The 21,088-nt window shown below is 38.8% G+C and overlaps 1 protein-coding gene across 1 annotated transcript; it reads left to right on the top strand.

The window, feature by feature from the left end:
- Positions 1-9,520: 9,520 nt before the first annotated feature.
- LOC308687867 (zinc finger MYM-type protein 1-like) lies at positions 9,521-11,931 on the top strand (the record flags this gene model as incomplete). Its single annotated transcript, XM_081360694.1, has 2 exons — positions 9,521-9,614; positions 9,690-11,931. The coding sequence occupies exon 2, from the start codon at positions 9,799-9,801 to the stop codon at positions 11,929-11,931; it is 2,133 nt and encodes a 710-aa protein (XP_081216820.1). The 5' UTR covers positions 9,521-9,614; positions 9,690-9,798.
- Between the last annotated feature and the right edge of the window lie 9,157 nt (positions 11,932-21,088).

Raw genomic sequence — 21,088 nt, 5'->3', positions numbered from 1 at the left:
TTGCTGCGAAAACCCCACTTTGGAAACTTTTTAGGGGCTGTTTATACAACACTGTTTTCAACTAAAAACTTTTGTGCGTTCTGGCCGTTCATTTACATTTTTGGGGCCTGAAAACGTAAATTTTGAAAACAGGTTTCAAAGCGCAAGTAAAACGTTACCTTTATGTAAACTACTAAAAGGCGAATTTGCGAAAATGGTGACATTAGTTGTGTGCATATTACATGTTCAGTCTACAGGTGCGTAGTGTATCTTTACAAAGTGACATCGCCAACTACTGGCCTGGCATGCATAATACAGCGTTTTTAATCGTTTTCGCAGATCAGTGTGAACGGGATCATTTGACGACGTTGTCGTCATTATGCGAAAAACCGTCTTTCCGTTTTTAGTACAATGATGTTATGCAAACGTAACCTTCTGCTGTCTGATAAGCATGCTTACATGTGTTTGGAAAGTTGTTACGTAGCCCTACTGATTTATGTCCTTGGCTTATAGTAAAATGAAGAGCTGTCACTATTCTTAAAGTCTTTGAACTTGGTCTATTATTCATCGCCTGTAGATGGTGCTGAAGTTTTCTTTCAATCATGAGAGAGAGAGAGAGAAAGAGAGAGATAGAAAGACAGAGAGAGAGAGAGAGAGAGAGAGAGAGAGAGAGAGAGAGAGAGAGAGAGAGAGAGAGAGAGAGAGAGAGAGAATTGGAAAGACAAAGCACACATGTCATCTCGTAGAAAACTCAGCACGCTCTTGTCTCGGAGTGTTAATGTTGTTTATAGGTGTCTGGCCTTGACACACATGATGCACACACGCATCACCACACATCTGCCACTATAACCAAATCAGTCTTTCACATCAGAGGCTTCAATAAACTGCAGCTCATAAACTTCTACACAGTTTAATAGTTCCATAAGTATGAATTGTCCCAGTTTACAGTACTTGAATCCACTTACTAGAGTGCAAACTGCATATTTACTCATCATGGATACACATCTCTTTAAGTAAAGGAGCAAGTGAACTGCTGTCAGTACTAGCCTTACGGGTGTTTATTGTCAAGTCTGTCCTTTATTCAATAATCACTTGACAGTCTTCTTCTCCAGTGACCTTTATGCAGCACTCCTGTCCTCACCATCAGCTGGATTCAATAATGGCAGGTCATTTTCACCAAACAATGTTTCAGGCCTCAGGCACAGTCTTGTTTAACCTATATTGCTCTTTTCTTTCCTGCGATGGTAGTGTATGGCAAAGAAGGACAATCTGTCTCCATCTGTAGTAATAATATACTGTTCGAAAATCATTTGTAACCTTGTTTGAAGCAGTTAACACTGATTCATGGAACAAAACATGACCCACATAGTTTTTCCACTTTGTTTTTTCCAGTTAGTTTTTTTAGGTTTTTCCATTTATTGTTTCCATTTATTCCATTTTATTTATACATACACATATATGTACATACACATATTGCATTCATAGCTATTTACCTTTATGACATCACATCATCACTCACAAATATTTATTAGACTAAAGGAAAAAACATTGGTCAGGAAATCATATTTACGCACGTGTCTGTGTGTGTGTGTGTGTGTGTGTGTGTGTGTGTGTCTGTGATCAAAGCAATGTTACTTTTATTAATTTACTCTTTTATAAAGTTACACAAATGTTGATAGCTTTTGTCAACACTTTCAGATACTTGTGTGATATGCACAACTACATGTGATATGGAAAATTATTTGCAATAATTAATATTTATTTTGTCAACACTGCATTTTTCTGTCTAATGGTGATGAAAATGTAATAGAAGGAACTGAAACCTTTATCCTGCAGTCTCAATTCATTCAAGTATGGAAGTGACTGCTCATTGTTCTATGAAGCATACAAAAAAGGGAAACTTAAGAAAAAGAGTAAATATAAAATGTAAAAATAATAATAATAATAGAATGAAAGAAAGAAAGAGGGTAAAAGCACAGTGGGAAAGTGAACGATTACATAAAAATTCACAGACAATGAATTTGATTTGGCCAAGCAGGTGGACTGACCTAGAGAGAGAGAAATATGGCAGTAATTGAAAGGCACAATCACAGTACAATGTGAAGTACCGTATTGACCTTCAAACAAATTATGTCTTATATTACTTATATTATTTTTTTCACAATGGAATTTTTCACCATAGGACATTTATAAAAGCATTTCCAGTAACATCATCCTTTAAAACAGATCAATGGTCATGCATTTAAGGCCCTGCATTGTATAGATAAGTGCATCTGATCTCACGGTCTAAACAAAGTTTTCCTTGTTTATTCAGATAAGGGAGAAGCAGAGGCACATTGCGGCTGCTTGCCCTGAGTATTGATAGTATTGATTGGTTCATGGTGGTGGTCCGTCACAGCCAATTGGGCAAAGGAATGAAGAACGCAGGACCTTGGAGTTGCGACCTGTAAGAAGTGCTCTAGTGTTATGCTATTGCTCAGCAAACCCAGACTTGTTGATGGTGCTAGAGACATTTTAAAGATTTTTTGTAAAAAAAGTAAGGGCCGATGGACCTGATTAATCTGTGACGAGCAGGACGAGGCCGAGGGCCGTGGGAGAGCGGAACGAGGCCGGTGGCGTGATTGCTGATGAGCGACACCTGCACGACACACCGGCCTTCGTATCTCTCACGGAGGAGCAGAAGCATAAAAGGAGTGACAATGGTGAAGGATGAGAGAGGCCAGGCCTGGATTTTATTTTATTGTTTTGTTTTTGTTTTATGCGGCAGCAGTCGTCCGTGAGGGACCTTTATTTTCGTTTTGTATTTGCTTATTTATTTATTAAAATCTGTTGATTGTTCACTGGTTCCTGCCTTGTTCTTCCCATAACATCTAACCTTGCTACATAATCCTTTCTTCAGATTTCGTGCAAAAGTGCTACTTGACAATAAACATCATTTGTGAAGGTAAAGAGTCTGTTAACCTCAAGTGGCTTGCAGAATGCAGCTCATATAGCCTTGATATAAAAGTCATTCAGTCTATTATTCAGTTTTAACTGAAGAAGAATTGGTACCCAGGTTAGTTTGGTCCATGCGAACCAAGATAACCAAGAGTTATTGGCTCCTTGCTAAGTGAAGTCACACATTTTTTGTCACATACAGCAAACATTTTCTCACTATCCGCTATAGCTGCCTGTCCCCTGAACACACTGTAAAAAACACGGTCTCTGTAGACAGGCTCCACAAACGGCAACAAAAACAAACTGGGCCAACCTGCACCACGAAACATAACAAACAGTGTTCTAGCCAATAACCGACAAGAATGATTTGGGGGGTGGAGCGCGTGCACATGAAGGGGGGAGTGGGGAGTGGAGGAGAGAGAAGGATGAAGAGGGAAGTTAGCTAGAGGAGAGATGTCCTAGACAATGACAACGACTAAAGTAAAAAAATTATATCCTTGAGAATTTTGATATGGCCGACACACGGCCAAAGAGACGACGTTCCGATGAACAAATAGCAAAGAAGAGGGAAAAACAGAGGGAACGCACAAAGTCACGAATTTACATCGGAAAAGTTTCTGTTTCAGGAAACACGGAAGGGAGGGGACGGGATGAGGAGGAGGGAGGGTTGAGCTAGCCTCCGTTTTGTTTGACAATACTTTAAAAGTCAACAAGAAGTGACGTCACCCAACATTGCTTAGAGCACCTTTAATACACTATATTCACAATCAACCACTTCACATTTTATCAAAGCACAATGTTTACATGAACTAATAATCGTGTCCATGACCAATGCTGGGAAAATTAATAAACAATTAATGAACTGCTGTTTGAATTTGAATGAGTCGATACATTTCTTTTGATAAATGTCTTAAACTGTAAGTCTAATTGTAAAAGTTACAGCGGTTGCTGATTAAAAAGAGTATAAATTGCTCTGAATGAGTGCATAGAAATCTATTGGCAGCTTTAGCCTTGGTTATTTCATTTAGGCATAGTTGAATGTGTCTGAATGTGTTCATTTGTTCTTCTCCTTTATTTATGGAAGACTCATTGAATGACTGTCACGAAGGCTCAGTGTGGTGTAAGTAGAAGACAAGCGATGATGAAGTATTCACAAAGTGGCTTTATTTAAAGAAAGAAAACCATAACCAAACCAGACCATGCATTAACTTCAACCGACAAACAAAACTGAAAACACAGGAACTAAATACTATATAAGGTTAATTAATGACACTGACCAGCTGATAACAAGCAACTAATAATAATTTAATATTTAAGACAAATTTCAGATTATTTTCTGAACGTTCATACTGCAGGTACCTATGGTAGGTAACTCTTTATATTTTATCTAATCTATTCAAGGAAAAGGAAAAATGTTCCTTATGATATTTGCACCAATTAGACTATTACAGTAAAACTACATAAAGTCAGAGAGATCACTGCAACTATGGATTGTCAGTCTGATGGCTGTAATTATGCAAACTATCCTCTTTGAACAGAGACAGAACAGGCCACAACACCTCAAGCAAAGAGACAGAGAAAGAGAGAAACAGTTCATCTTTTATTCATTGCATCGTGCCAGCAAAGTCTCACACAGACGATGAGATTAAAAAAGACAACATGCTCTGTTTAAAACAGAAAAAACAGCAACAGTGCACTTAAGCACACAGACAGTGATCCCATAGTTCATTCAGTGCCATTTCATAATTCAAGCCTATTTACTTTGGAAAAAGGTATAGAATCTGATTCTGATAGTATCTGAAAACACAGGTAACAGCAACAGTACGTCAAACAGACCCAGCATTATATAGTAAAGTAGATCATTTCGAAAACAAAAAAAAACCTCCATGATTGCTTGTAGAAAATTAAGTACAAGTCCAGAGTTCAATGCTTTAGCATAAAACTTCTGCCTGATCTTTATCATCTTCCTCTTCCTCTCTCTGTCTCTCTCATCCATTGTTTATGTGGAACCTGAAGCCAGTTCACCACTGCTGAATCTCCAGGGTGCTCAAAGTCCTGATGCAGTGATCTTTTAAAGGGCTAGTCAAATAAAAACGACTCTCGACTACGCAACACAGGCTCATTGGAAAACGGAGCATACCTTTGGCAACATTTTTGCAAAATGCAAAGTACGTACCAATCACTGCAGTTTCTAACAGAAATGAACACTAGAGACAGTAACAGCAAGCACTTTAAATCGTTTTCACACGCAATTATGATTAGAGGGGGAGATTACGGATTAATGAAGACTTGTTTTCACGTGGCTCCTTGCACAATTATGACCTCAAAACACTTTTTACCACAGTAAACAAATATATTTTGGAGTTTGCATCACTTAGCCTACCCACTTCCATATGTCCGGTTTTACTGACGTAAGCTTGCTCAGTCGCTCAGCTGGTACAGAATTGTAGGCTACTTGTGATGCGGAGAGCTCTGGTAAGAATACCGTGATAGACTAGTGACGATAAAAGAACTCAAAAACAAGCTAAAATGCCATGGTTACAATTGCGTTTTTATTCCATATTTGCTTTTGTTAACACGACTGGGTAGGTTTAGGGTGGTTTTGTGTAGGTGAACGTTATTTTAAAATGGAGTATTTTTAATTTTTTTTTTGCGTCACTCACCGGACATTTCAATTCAGAACTGCGGTGATAGGTAGGCTACAAACTTCAATATAATAAAACGTTGCCATAGCCTATTCACGTTCATCTGTTCCGGAAAAAAAACTAGACACGCTTTTAGCGCCACTCACTGGACAGTGGACATTCATTTTGGAACTGTTGCGAAACGTGCACATCGCAACATATTCACACCTTTATCAACATTTAAACAAGACCACCCTCATCCCAGAAGGTAGGCCTATAACTTAGTGTTGAGCATTACGACAATAATCTTCATCACGTCCTCTTCCTTAATCACCACTGCAAGGCTTGATACGTTCTACTTGACTAGGTGCTGATTCGAGGGCAAAACAGGGAGGATGTAAAATTGCTCAATTTCAGCCCAACAGGAACGGGAGGGTTGTTGAATTGATCAATAAGTGACAGGCTAAGGGCTTTGGCCCTGGAAATGGCTTAAGTTCTGTAGCCTACCTGAGAAGTGAGAGAATGAAATAGGAAAGAAGGAAAGAAGAGTCGTTTAAGATCGAGAGTTCTTGGAGAAAACAACTCTCCAAGGTGCAGTTTAGGTCTTCCAATCAAATGTTGACATCTTTTCTGACATACATGTCATTTAAATGTGGATACAAATAAAGCCGTAAGATATTCTTCTGCCCAGACCAAAACATTAATCCTGAATGATGCGCATGTTCACATATAAAATATATTAGATCACACTGCCTATCTGTAAATAGCCAGACATTATTCATAGGCATGATCACACTTTCTTGAATTTTACATATAAAAGTAAACAGGAACAAGAATATTTTATATATATATATATATATATATATATATATATATATATATATATATATATATATATATATATATATATATATATATATATATATATGTGTGTGTATATATACTGTATATTATATTTATACAGTATATATATATATATATTTATAATTTTTATAATATTTATATACATTGATGCATGTGTATAATATCCATCTATACACATGTATGCATATATGAATAAATCTTATAAACATGGTCACACACAGAGAGAGAATTTATCAGCATGCAATTTGAGTCAAAAGCCTCATCTGTAGTCCTCTGTCACTGAGGTGTAGGAGAGAGTGAAGTAGAGACAGGGGCGTCGCACCCGTGGGGGATGTGGGTGTTTTAACACCCACACTTTTCCCGATGAGAGGGTTCAACACCCACACTTTTTCTGCAGGTTTTCCGCAGTTTTGCACAAACGCCTTACTACAGTCGTTCCTCCGTTTCTGCCGGAGAAGAGGCTGCCTCCTCTCCCCCTCCCTCTCAAACGTGACACCGGCTTTGAGTGTGACCGGCTGATGATTGGCTGTTCTGCCTTAAGTCCCGCCTCTCTTGGTGTGTTAGATGTATCGCCAGCTCGTGCTGAGGCGGGAACTTGATTAAAGTTACTTGAATGTTTATCGTTATTTACGTCTCCCCTTTCCAGGTACTTTGAATGAGTGTTTATGCTTTGGAGGTTTTTAAATAAGCTTGATATGTGTTTGGGAAGATGTTCTTTTTATGTTTTGTTGACATGTCGAGTGTTTTCTGTATTATATTTCGTTTTTTAGACTAATGCTAATTTGGATATTGTTCAGCAGCTAGCTAAATTCAGTTATGTATGTGGTATGTAGTGTATAAAGTAACTGTGATGAAGAAGGCAGGGGATTGACGAGGAAGAGGGACAAATAGCCATTATTAAGCAGTGTATTTATGGGTTTGTTGCCAGTGCAATTGATTTTGATGTTTTGAGCGTTGTTTGTTGATTAGCTGAATACTTTAGTGGATACTTACCTGTTGTGTTTGATTGTACCTTTTGAGGAGAAAAAAGTGAGAAATCATGACCTTGGGTCTCATTCATGAAACATTCGTAAATATACGAGTAAATATGTGAGTGATTTGCGAGACATTCCCGAAAATTCTTCTCCTGATTCACAAATACTTCGTAAACGTCAGATTTGATAGTGAAATGTGTGTGTGGGTTAATGAATTCCAATCAGTCGTAAATGGGACGCGCGTGCACGCTCATTCTCTCAATTACCATAAATCCCGCCCATTAAAACCAACTGACAACTATATATGGGCATCATCTTATGACACGAAACGAAGGATTTCAACATGTCTTCTCAAAAGCGAATGAAGAAGAGAAATTTCTCAGATGCAGAAATTGAAGTTTTATTATCAGAAGTTCATTCAAAACGCCACATTTTATTTTCAAGCATAGGCCTACATAGTGGCGTATCAGGTCCTAAAAAAAAAGGATTTTTTAGGTGCTTTAGGTAAAAATGCTTGGCAGCATATTACAGATGCAGTTAATGGAGTTTCATCTGTTAATCGAACAATCCCAGAAGTGAAAAGAAAATGGTTCGACATGAAGCTTGACTGCAACACTTGTGACTTGCGGACTTGTAAAAAAAAAAAAAAATGAATAAACAGCTTGAATATAAAATAAAAAAATAAATAAAAAAAATAAAAATAAAAAAACTTGCGGACTTGTGTGCCGTTTGCAGATGCTATTACTGCCTCTCGTAATAAAAGTCAAAAGAAAAACCGTATGTAATTACTATATAGGCCTATAATATTTTTTCAAAATGCTGTGTAAATATGTAGCCTACCCGATTAAGGTGAATTAAAATGCAGCCTTATTAATGAGCAAAACGTTCGGATGTTAAGCGCACTATTTACGTGTGGCTGGGAGCAGATTTATCTGGGTGTAGATTTCTTTCGTACCAACTAACATTTGGAAAATACGAACATTTTAATGAATCCGAAAATTTACGCCAGAACCACTTTACACACGATTTACACAAAAATTTGTTCTGCTCGTGTTTCATGAATGAGACCCATTGTTTGCATATCTGTTGAAGAACTATGAAAGAAAAGTGTATATTATTTTAATGTTTAAAAACAGTAAATTGTTACATTATTTATACCACCTGAGAAAAAGCTTTGGGTGGCCTTTTTTTTTTTTTTTTATAAATATATCTCCCCTCTTCAGGGCGCAAGTAAGCAAAATTTAGCAGTCTCAGTCACAGTCCTGTCAGACCCATGTCACTATCAAGCTTACCACTGTCTTTTTGTCACGCAGTATCATTAAGATGCAGAAAAGAAAGAGGCAGGAGAAGATTGACATCTTTTTCAAGAGAAATCCTGTAAGTGAAGTTGAAAGCTGAAAGTTGAAAAATGTTGACATTAAACAACAGTAGCCTATTATCATTAGATATTGTTTGCATTTATTTCATGATATTACTTTTCAGTATCCACTGAGGTTTGCTAGTGCCACAGCTGTAACTGTTTGACCCTATTCCTTTACCACTGCACCCTTGTTTAGGAGAGAAAGTTGCTGGAGCCATCAGTTTCAGATAGAGCACAGGAAGGTTCACAGGTGAGCAATGAAATGAATATTACAGTTTCTGAAAGAGTTATATGAAGGAAGAGAGGCCATGCGTGTGTTTGTGTAATGTTTGGTGCTTATTTCCATCCCAGGTGCATGCGTGTGTCTGGTGTGTTTATATCAAATTCACAATTTCATTTCAAACGTTTTGATTAGGGTGTATGTGAGGATGTGGCCAGGAGTGAGGAAGACAGAGATGAAGAGGGAGGAAAAAGCAGACCCGAAGCAGGCAGGCACGAAGCAGGCAGGCCCGAAGCAGGCAGGTCCGAAGCAGGCAGGCACGAAGCAGGCAGGCACGAAGCAGGCAGGCACGAAGCAGGCAGGTCCGAAGCAGGCAGGCACGAAGCAGGCAGGCACGAAGCAGGCAGGCACGAAGCAGGCAGGTCCGAAGCAGGCAGGCACGAAGCAGGCAGGTCCGAAGCAGGCAGGCACGAAGCAGGCAGGCACGAAGGCAGGTCCGAAGCAGGCAGGTCCGAAGCAGGCAGGTCCGAAGCAGGCAGGTCCGAAGCAGGCAGGTCCGAAGCAGGCAGGCCCGAAGCAGGCAGGCACGAAGGCAGGTCCGAAGCAGGCAGGTCCGAAGCAGGCAGGTCCGAAGCAGGCAGGTCCGAAGCAGGCAGGTCCGAAGCAGGCAGGTCCGAAGCAGGCAGGTCCGAAGCAGGCAGGTCCGAAGCAGGCAGGCACGAAGCAGGCAGGCCCGAAGCAGGCAGGCACGAAGGCAGGTCCGAAGCAGGCAGGTCCGAAGCAGGCAGGCCAGAAGAACAGAGTGAGGGAGAGGTCAGAGAGGATAAGGATGAAGATGAAATGGTTGAGAGAGGAGCAGAGAACTCAGACGTGGCTGTTACTCGCCATCAGTTCAGTAAGCCCAATCAACCAGATCCAAAATTAATTGCAAAACAGTCCTTGCCCAAATATACTCTGAGTTTTCAAACTCAGTGGTACCAGAAATTTCCATGGCTCCATGTCAGTCCTGGTGTTGAGGGTGTATTGTGCTTTTACTGCTCCAAAGCCTTTAACTCTGAGACATCACCTCTTGCCAAGAATGCTGATTCAGCATTCATTTCATCTGGGTTTAAAAATTGGAAAAAAGCCCTTGAGCGATTTACTGTGCATGAGAGATCTGATAGTCATAAGACAGCCATGACAACGCACATCTATGAAGATCAATCAGTACAGGTTCAGCTATCTAGTGCGAGTGTGAAACAGCAAGAGGAAGCAAGGGGATGTCTTCTCAAAATCATTGGTGCTGTGCAGATGTTGGCTAGGCAGGGCTTACCTTTTAGGGGCCATGAATGTGGTGAGGGAAATTTTGAACAGGTTCTGAAGTACAAATCAGAGGATGACCCCTCTCTAACCAAGTGGTTGACAGGTGGTAGAAAGGATGTATATACTTCAGCTATGGTTCAAAATGAAATTCTAACTTTGTTCAGCAGCGTGATCATACGCGAAGTAGTTGAAAACATCAGATCACTTCCACACCTTCAGTTCTCTGTGATGATGGATGGGACACGAGACGTGTCTGGAAAAGAGCAAGAGGCAGTGTGTTTGAGATATGTTGACAAGGATTTAGTCCCTCGTGAAGAATTTATTGGTCTTTATGAGGTTTCTTTGACAACAGGAGAAAATCTAGCAAAAGTAGTCATGGATGTTTTGCAGCGCCTAAACTTGCCTATCACTGGGTTGCGTGGCCAAGCATACGATGGGGCCGCAAATATGGCTGGCAAATACAATGGAGCACAGGCCATTGTAAGAAAAACACAACCTCTGGCTCCCTATGTTCATTGTGCTGCCCACTGTGTTAACCTAATTACACAGAGGTCCTGTACTGCCTCAATATTTATACGGAATTCTCTGGATTGGGTCAATGAGTTGGGAGTGTTGTTTGGGCAGTCAGGGAAACTGAAGGGCATATTTAAGGGAATTGCAAGGTCTGAGGAGGGTGAGGGTCCATGTCACACTATAAGACCTCTGTGTCCAACAAGGTGGACGGTCCGCACTAGTGCCATCCGAAGTGTGCTAAACCAGTACGAGTGCATAAACAAGGCTTTGGCTGAGATGGCAATGAGTGAGTCTGATGCGGCTAGTAAGGCACAGGGGCTGTATGAGACATTTCAGCAGGGAAATGTTGTCCTTGGTCTTGTGTGTGCTTTGGAGATCACAGGGGAGTTGGAGGTTTTGAATATGTCCCTCCAGAGAAGAACACAGACCCTAGATGGTATGCTTTCAGCTGTTGCCTGTGTTAAGGAAAGTTTCAGCAAAAAGAGAAACACAGAGAGTTTTCAGGCTCTTTACACAAAAGCAACAAGGATGTGTGAGACACTCCATCTCACTCCAATTGCCTCTCCTCGTGTCCGTATCCCACCTCAGCGCTTCACAGGTAGTGCTCCTGCACATGTACATGTGTCCCCTTCTGACTACTACAGGACTGAATTCTACAAAGTTCTGGATGTTGCTGACATGCAGTTTAGAGAAAGATTTGAGCAGGAGGGAATGCAAATGTTAAGGCACCTGGAACAAATTCTCTTAACTGGAAAGATACATGATGTTGTCCAACAGTACCCAGAAATCAACCCAGACATCCTCAAAGTTCAGCTTGCGTTGTTCAGAATGAAGTACAGCTTCCAGTCTAGTACTGAAATTGTTGCTGTTCTTCAACGGATGACCCCAGAGGTCCGTGGTCTCTTTGACCAAGTCGAAACAGTTGCCCGACTCCTCCTAGTTGTGCCTGTGTCATCAGCAGAGTCAGAAAGGAGTTTCAGCAGCCTCCGGAGGCTGAAAACATGGCTACGCAGCACCATGACCCAAACCCGCCTCAACAGTGTTGCTGTGTGCCATGTACATAAAGACAAGCTGGACAGGGTAAACAGAAAAAAGATTGCTGAACAGTTTGTCTCCTGTAAGGAGGGCAGAAAGAGCACTTTTGGTTCTTTTAAATGAGAGGTAGTTGGTCATATGTTCATTGGTCAGTTTGGTTGTTGTTCTTTGCATATATATATATATATATATATATATATATATATATATATATATATATATATATATATATATATATATATTGTTCTTAATATATATATATATATATATATATATATATATATATATATATATATATTTATATTGTTCTTAATATATATATATATATATATTATATATTGTATATCTGGAGTTTGCTGTAACAAAAATAGTTTCCCCCTCTGATTATTAAAGTATTTCTGATTCTGATTCTTTAGCAAGTCTACTGTTGCGTATTTTCACTTATTTTATTATTTTCCGTGTTCCGAGTGTGTTTTTATACTTTTCTAGAATCACTAATTTAAATGGGAAGCTTTTTATATCTTTTTTTTTTTTTTCGAAGAACTATACCATACAAAATGTTATCAAGAAACAAAAAAGTAAAAAAAGAAACAGAAAAAGATGGAAATACAAATTACAACAAACAAAACAATTGCCAGGGGGAGGAAAGTATTATACACGCATAAAATCAAATAAATAAATTGCAAAATTTACAAATTTTTAAAGTTCTTACTGCTTTCTTATTCTGAGTCTCTGATACTGTCAATATAAATACATATTTCAGTTAACAAAACCATAAAATTGTTTTTTTTTTTTATTGCTAAATTTACACTTATGAATGTGAAATTTGGTCAACAGAATAAGTAAATTAATTAAGTAAAAGTACTGTTCTTTTTGGTCAGGATAGTCAGTTAAGCCAAAAAGTACATCTTCCCATAAGAGTGAAAAATGTTTTAAACACTGAATATTCTCCCTAATAAACCTTTGGACCTTACCCCATAGTGTAACTGAGTGCACAGTGCCAAAATAAGTGCAAGGCAGTCTCCTCATATTCATTACAAAAAGTACAATTTACATTTATTCCTTTTTTAAAAATTTTGTAAGTAATGACTTGCTGGATAAAATCTGTGAATAAGTTTATAAGAAACTTCTTTAATCTTATTTCTAAAATAGCTTTTTATATCTTGTATGCTATACCTTTTGTACCCTTCTGTCATTGTATTCATCGTTTTTATTGTTAATAAACAAACCACATCCATCCCCCCCACTTTTAAAAAGCTTGCTACGCCCCTGAGTAGAGAATTGAGTTCTTGAGAGAGTGAGACAAACCGAGAGAAGGTGAAATGTTGTTTGACCATGAATAATTCAGTTTCTCAAAAGCAACATTCAAAAACAAAAGTAAAATTATATTTTGTTCATTGACTAAGCAAAATATCTAAACAGAGATAAAAACTGATAACAAAATATTAATAATAATAATAATAATAATAATAAAAAAAGGCCACATAAAGGAGAACATTCAAAAATTGTAAAGAGTATTTACTCATGCCATTCCAAGCTCATATTGCTGTAAAACACTATTCTGAATAATCATTGCTCTTTTCCATAAAACAACAATTACTTTTTTTAATTGTTTTTCAAAGTACATTTTGTAAAATATCCTCCACAGATTTTTGTTTACAAAATGCATCAATCATGACATCAAGTGCACAAAAACATCTTTCAGATAAATACCACTTTGTGATCCACACAAAGATCCCTTGTGTGGACAAAATATATCTAATTCAAACCTTGAGCATTTTGTGGGCAAAATGAATTTTCGCGCAGTGAAAGATGCACTATGACTGGTGCTTTCTTTTATTCATAAATAATTGAATAGTACATTCACCCTTGTTGTGTGTTCACCCCCCAAAGCCGTTTTATCTTTGGCGTCAGAACCCGCAAGCAATAATGAATAATTGTGGTCCATCACGAATGTGCAAAACAAACAACTGTGGATTGCTAAATGGTATCAGCAAACGTCGACTTTGACGCTACAACTACTGCTTCTGAATTATTAAGTAAGTGCAACTGTGTTTCTATGGTTTCTACCAGTAGATATTTAAACCTAGAAACCACATTCGGCCACTCCAGACACGCTGGCGCTCCCGCCATCTTGGAACGGACTGCGTGTCTTTACATAGCCTATAAGAATCAATAATGCCACAACATTGCAAGCTTCTTTTTGTGAAACCGCCGAGATTTAAATGTCATAAGAAATGGGACAACCTTTCACAAGTGAGAATGTGTTGGTTTGTGTTTTTATATTAACTCAATATTACAGGTTTTTATACTATGGCAATGTTACCCGCCTCAATGTATGCTGTAAAACAGGAGTAGCCTACTGCTACAGTCTTCGACAATATTTAATTGACTCTGACTCGCCCGGTGCATTACCTTGAAACAATAGCGTTCAGCGCCCTCTACAGGCAGCAAGCATAAACGGCAACCAAGTATTCTTTTCTACACAATGAACTGACGAATGGAAATGACAATGATGAACATGTTTTTAACGCACAAATGCCATTCAACATTTTAAGGGGTGTCTTTTTTTCCTCTACACATATACACATGCATTTTTAAGCACTTTAATTTTTATGTAATTTTCATGTTGTGTTAGCTGACGCCTTCTTGTATTGTGTTAGTTTAGAAAAATCCTCTGCTGAAGTCTATAGATATTCATACATGTGTCTAACTACGGTTGCAAATGTCTTGCTCTCTAATGTTTATGGGCCAGTGTTCTGACCGTTCCAATATGGCGGACGGCGGCTTACGTCATGCGTAGCAGCCCATAGAAACAGCCACTAATGAGGAATCTATGTTTATATACAGTATCTGTGGTTATAAGGACAGCTGAGGGTAGGGGGGATATGATGCCATTGACAGGCAATGCAATGTGTCCAGGGCTTGACATTAACTTTTTTGCTCACTAGCCAATATGGCTAGTGGTTTTCCAAAGTTACTAGCCACACAGCATTTTTACTAGCCACATTTTTGTTGTTGTGAAATTACCTGATAAAAGTTGACTATGGCGTGCTAAAATTTACTTGAACTAGATTTACAACCCTTTTAAATGTAAAACCACTGTACACACCCAAATCAAGACTACATAAATATATAACAATACAGGTCATTATCATTAGCTTTGATAAGGTTGTGTGTAAAGCTCCTTTTTTTAAATAAAACCATGTATTATGTATTATATGTCGCCACATTGCTCCACCGGCATACGACATAACTCCAGCAGGGCAGCTAGCTGTCTCTTCGATTCTTTGTTGTCGGTCACTACCGACAATTCTCATTAGGGCTGTCAAAATTGCTCAAAAATGACCTTCGAATATTCCCTCTAAAAAAAAACCACATAGCTTATATTCGATCTATTCGAACATCTGGTTACGCATTTTGTCAATGACGCGCATTACGTCAATAACAGGACAAATTAATACAAAGAGACATAACTACTTGTATAGGTAGTTTATTTAAGTTTAAACATCTTTGACAACGTATTACCTACACGAAAACAAGTAAATCAACAAATGGCCAAGACCGCAGACATCACTCACTCTCGCTCGCTCACTCGCAGGCACTCTTTCGCGAATAGAGCGTCTGGCGCGAGTGTAAAGACGCGTTTACGCGCGTCTGGAGGTCTTGCGGCGCGAATGAGGCGTCACGCGCTCTGTGCATAACAGTTTAAATTAACAACAACAAGCAATTTAAGGTCGCGACTCTTATATAGCAGGCTTCATTCAGTGATTGAAACAAATATTATTAACATTAATTGAAGTTTACAGTATATATAACCGACATTGAACGCTCCGAGCGAGCTGTGCTGTGGTAAACATGGAACTTTTCCTTGACATGAAACGGTAAATAATCAAACCAGTGGAAGCCTGCAGTGCATGAAACTGCTGTATCTAACCTACCTTATTCATGCAATATCTATTCAGTCAGTAGGCTACAGTAGCCTACACTTCAGTAATGTTTCTGTTTAACGTTAAATAAATTGACCCCTCAGGTAGCGCGCCCACTCGCAAAGCAGACAGCCGCGCCTCTGCTACCGCGGGCGTTTTTCCACATTCGAATATTAATTTTCACCTTCGAAATTCAGTTTTTTTTTAAACTATTCGAATATATATTCGAATTTAGAATATTCGTTGACAGCCCTATGGGAGTTGTAGTGTCGTAGTGTCACACTTATTTCAGATGCCTTTTGAAAAGACTACAATTATTCAACCCGCCAAAGTGGCTAGTTGGAGTGACTGTGTTACCCGCCACGAGCAAAATCCACCCGCATTTGGCGGGTTGGCGGGTGTTAATGTCAAGCCCTGAATGTGTCACCGGTTAAAATTGTGTTTTTTTCTCAATTTAAACATTGTTGGAAACATTAGGGATAATGTAAGTACACAAGTCAACAAAAATATAACATTTCTTTAGTGGTTTTTGGATATAATAATGTATAAAATCTTAAATATTTTACCTTTAAAGCATAACTGCATTTTGTCACCAATAACATAATGTTTTTTTGACAAAGGACAGGAGAAACGCAATCAAATCTTCTCTGAGTCGTCTCCAAATGCAAAATGCTGCTGCCAGGCTTTTAACAGGAACCAACAGAAGGACATTACACACTTTATACACACTCCACTGGCTTCCACTCAAACATAGAATTGATTATAAAATTTATTAAAACTGATTATTGATTATAAATTCTAAAATTGATTTTATAAATTTGACTTTTAGAGCACTACATGGACAGGCCCACCAGTACATCACAGACCTGTTGACCCCCTACTCCTCCTTCTGCACTCTGCGGTCATCAGGCCAAAACCTCCTGATGGTCCCCAAAACCCGCTGTTGATTCTTTTAAAAAGCAGCTGAAGACACTTTTATTTATACAAGCTTTTAGTTGATTGGGCTTTTATGTTTTTAGCTCTGAAAGTTTTATCTGTGTTTTATTGCTCTTTTATTTAAACTGTTGCACTGTGATAGGTGCTATATAGATAAACTTTACTTACTTACTTATCCAATCAGCACGAGAGGAGGCCTATATATACGTGTAGCCGACTCATGTTCCTCAACAGTTTTCTGCATCCCTCCATCACCCTCGACTGGTTCCTACGGGATACGAGAGGAGTACTCTGGGTTCGGTCCAAATTTCAAGCTCCAAGCCCTCTCCTTCGACAGCATGCCAAATACGCATACTCTTTTACGTTTTTTTAAGTGTGAAGTTTTGAAATTCATTCAGTTCCCAAAATGAGTCAGGTTACATTTGGTGCCATACAGTATATTCCTCTAATAGAAAATCTCACAGAGATAGTAAGAGAAGGAGCAATGGAAGATATAGGCTAATGTTTGATATTTAAACTTCAAAAAACTCAATCTAGGTGATTTCCTCTCACGCTCACCAACCAAACCAATCCACCCGAAATTTTAAATAAATGTGGATGATGATTAAATGATGTTCAAATTCACATGTTGTATTTACTTAAAGGAGAACTTGGTAACTTTTTTAACTTAATAAAACTGTCTAGAAATCATTTGGATGGTTAAACAACCTGTTCTGGTGATATTGGTGACTTTCCCCGCTCCCCCCAGCGTTTCCAGGCGGAAAACCAACCTTGCAACTTGGGGACTACCGTCCCGGCAAGATAGAAATTGGAAGTCTCGTGAGAAGCGAGAATGAGAACGAGAACGAGCGCGAAACACGAATTGCTTTACGGCAATTTGACATAAACACACACGCATGTATGATGTATTACCAGATTACCCACCTCGGTAGTCAGACATAGCTCCACACGATACAGTTGGCTTGCTCCGATCAAAACAAACGCACATGAGCAGCGGTAGAGAGGGGGAGGAGGCCGCCGCAAGTGAGTTTTTTACTACCATGTTGTGAAATATACGCCCCCCCACAGCTGTAGGGGGAGCTCATGGGGAAAACATGCAACAACAAAAGGGAAAATCAGCGAAGAAGTGAGTTGCAGAGTTCTCCTTTAAAGTGATTTAGTGATTGATGATTGATTTATCAGCTGTGACAGAGAGTTTTCTACGTCTTGTGCAGTTGGCAGTAAAGATAAGCCTTATCACGTTGTGCAACATGCTAATCCTTTTCTACACTGATGATCTGTCTGTCTTCCTCTGTCCTCACAGACAACCTCACTGAAAAACAGCACTTTGGGCCGCTTTCAGATATGGTGAAATAGTGTTCGTCTTGATGTCCTGGCATTCACTAACACAATTGTGAGAAATGTTTGTAAGCCATTATCTGAACACTTACCATTGCCTACATTTTTGCATGAATGGCTTCAAAATGAATCTAATCTTAATCCTTAAAGACTTATTTAAGAGAAGAGAGTGAATGATGTGAACACTATGGGAACAGCTTAATCATTACAATTTCCAAAAAACACACATTTGTGGCAAAGCATGATAACAAATCCCATAATATCAGTGCACACTGTTTACAGTCAATACAATATACCAAAAGAATTCCAATTCAATGGCTGTGCAGACAATTACGGCAGATGGAAAGTAATAAGATGCCAAAATAACAAGACGGTAGTTACTGACTAGAGTGGGAGTCCTTACAATGGGAATCCTCATGCAAGTCATCACACCAATGCCGACAGGGAATAAACCGGAAAACAAAGCCATGATTGTGATACACTGCAGGTAAATGAAAAATGTAATTTAACAGCAACTTGTTTGATTACACTGGTAATTGTTTTGCGACATGGCTCATTCTAAAACACTCAATTCATGATGAATTCTTCATGTCCTCTCTTTCAATATCATTTTGATTTCTCTGTATTGTGCAAAGTGAAAATAAAAAACCCTTACTACACAAACAATGTTAGACATTCTAGAACACTTAAAAATAAAGGTTCTTTTTTTTTTTTTGGCATCTAGTTCCATGAACCTTTAACATTAATGGAAGCTTTCCATTTCACAATAGTGGTTCTTTATAGTGGAAATGGGTTCTTCAGATTAAGAAAAGAAAAAAGGTTGAAAGGTTGTTTTGCAAACCCAAAAACCCACTTTTGGACCATTATTTTTAGAGTGAACTCAAGAAGGAGTTCATACTGAGGAAAGATGCATCTATGACCCTGGAGGAGATGCATTTCTTCTCCTGACTGTAGAATTGAGCATCATTCGGACAGAATGACTTCCTGTTTTTCAGGTCTGTTGGCCTGAGGCGTAGTGGTGTCAGCTATATAGAGAAAAAAAGTCTATGTGTGTGCGTGTGTGTGTGTGTGTGTGTGCGTGTGCGTGTGTGTGTGTGTGTGTGTGTGTGTGTGTGTGTGTGTATGTGTGTGCTTGGCAGCTTGTCAAGGTACTCACACTCTGCTGGCTCTCAGGTAAGTCACACAGAGTGAGTGGGTCAGCATAACATGGTGAGAAATGCTGCGTGAGCTCGCCCCGAGACACTCCGAATCACCATGGCAACTTCTGAATTTCATCAAGATAATAAAAAAGAAAATATCCCAATATGGCAGCTCCAGTGTCATTAACTACAACAATAAATGTCCAAGTGCAGCTTTAAAGCCATGTCGAGGTTAGGTTTGGTGAGCTCAGTGGCGAGGCAGTAAAACAAGATGGTACCTATGAGTCTGCGGTCTGGCAGTGAACTTATAAAACCTGCCATATCTTCATAGCTCACATTGACGCCTCATTCGGCTATTGCTGCTACCTGCTGAGACGCGCTGACATGACTACAGCAAGAACAGAAGGCACAGATGGGAACTTTGTGTGTGTGTGTGTGCTTTTTTGTGACTGCGTCCATGTGAGTTTGATAGAGAGTTCTATGTGGCTTGTGTGTGTTTTGTATAGAGTGTTGCCGTGTCAACTCTCAGCACTGACACTGTTAAAGGACAGATTCTGAAAAAAGAGGAGGGTTTGCCCTTGAACGACTGTTTCAAATGTGTGGCGTGTTTTTGCCTGCGCAATATATTCAGAAACATATACAGTACAGTACAGTACAGTATATATTCTTTCACATAAAAATAAGCCTATACATATATAGCCAGTGATTAGTAAGCATTTTTTATATAAAAGAACAGACTTGATATATTACATTCATTCATTCTCCAAACCACTTGTCCTCTGTTTCAAATGACATGAAGATGGCTGGATTAAAGTGCATGGAAAGTGCAACTCGATTGGATGGTGTTATTTCTGGACGCTTTTTAAAAAGGCAATATATATATATAAATATATAATAAATGAATTTTTAAAATGTACCTTGCGAAAGTATTCATACCCTTTTATTTCAACATATCATACACAATATCTGAGGGAGCATGGGTATTTATCCGAGAAAAGAGCAGGAAGCCTAATGCTTTCTTACTACTTACATCTCAGTATTCCATGTGCATCACTGCACCATGAGCCCACAGCCCTAGGGAAAGTAAGCCAACCAAAGCTATGGTAAATGGGACTTAAGCTGGTGCTTTGGTCTTGAAGTGATTTTTCTCTTTTTTTCCATTGGGAAAGATTTACGTGACAGTTCACTGAACTATACGAAGAGTTTTAGAGGAGTTTTTAATTAGTTTATTTGTCCAGTGTGCAATTTAAAGAGTTGTGCTCTAGGTTAATTTCGCATCAGTGCTTTAAAACACATTTTCATCCCACTGCTTAATTGATTAAAGATTGATTTCTTCCTACCTATACCTCATCAAATCGATCATTAGTAGGCCTGCTAGCTATGGAACTTACAGGACGAAATCCATTCAAAATAAGCATCACTACACTATTAAACAAATTATGTTTTGATTTGAGGATCACAGGATCATAAATGGCAATATTCCTTGAAATACCTTCATCTGTACTCTTCGATAGCAGCCTTAATTAGTGAAGGGATTTAATTGCTCGCTTTCATTTGAGCGACATCAAACCCTTGAGTTGGGTCCACTTTCTGCGCTGCACTTCAAGGGCACGAAAATGCTGTATGGAACTTGTGCGTAAGCACATAACAAAGAGACATGTCCTCAGCATTGTATTGTGCCCTGGTTTGTCTGTGATTTAAGAAAGATGGCTGGCAAAGACGACTGACATCTAATAGAAACAAGATGAAAAATTATTCTTTTTTTTTCATTTGTTCATTTTGATTGATGATTATAGAGACAAAATACTTAAATACATTTGTAAGTATTCTCTGAAAGAGTCTCTAAGCTGAAAAAGAAACTGAGTTACATTTAGATACCTCTGAGATATTGTTCCTCCAGACTTTTATTTATTATATTATAAGTTCTAGCAAGTTAAT

The sequence above is a fragment of the Scardinius erythrophthalmus genome, assembly GCF_964197995.2.
Source record: "Scardinius erythrophthalmus genome assembly, chromosome: 3".
Taxonomy (NCBI): Eukaryota; Metazoa; Chordata; class Actinopteri; order Cypriniformes; family Leuciscidae; genus Scardinius; species Scardinius erythrophthalmus.
The sequence above is the reverse complement of the archived record's forward strand: the minus strand, read 5'-3'. Positions and strand labels throughout refer to the sequence as shown.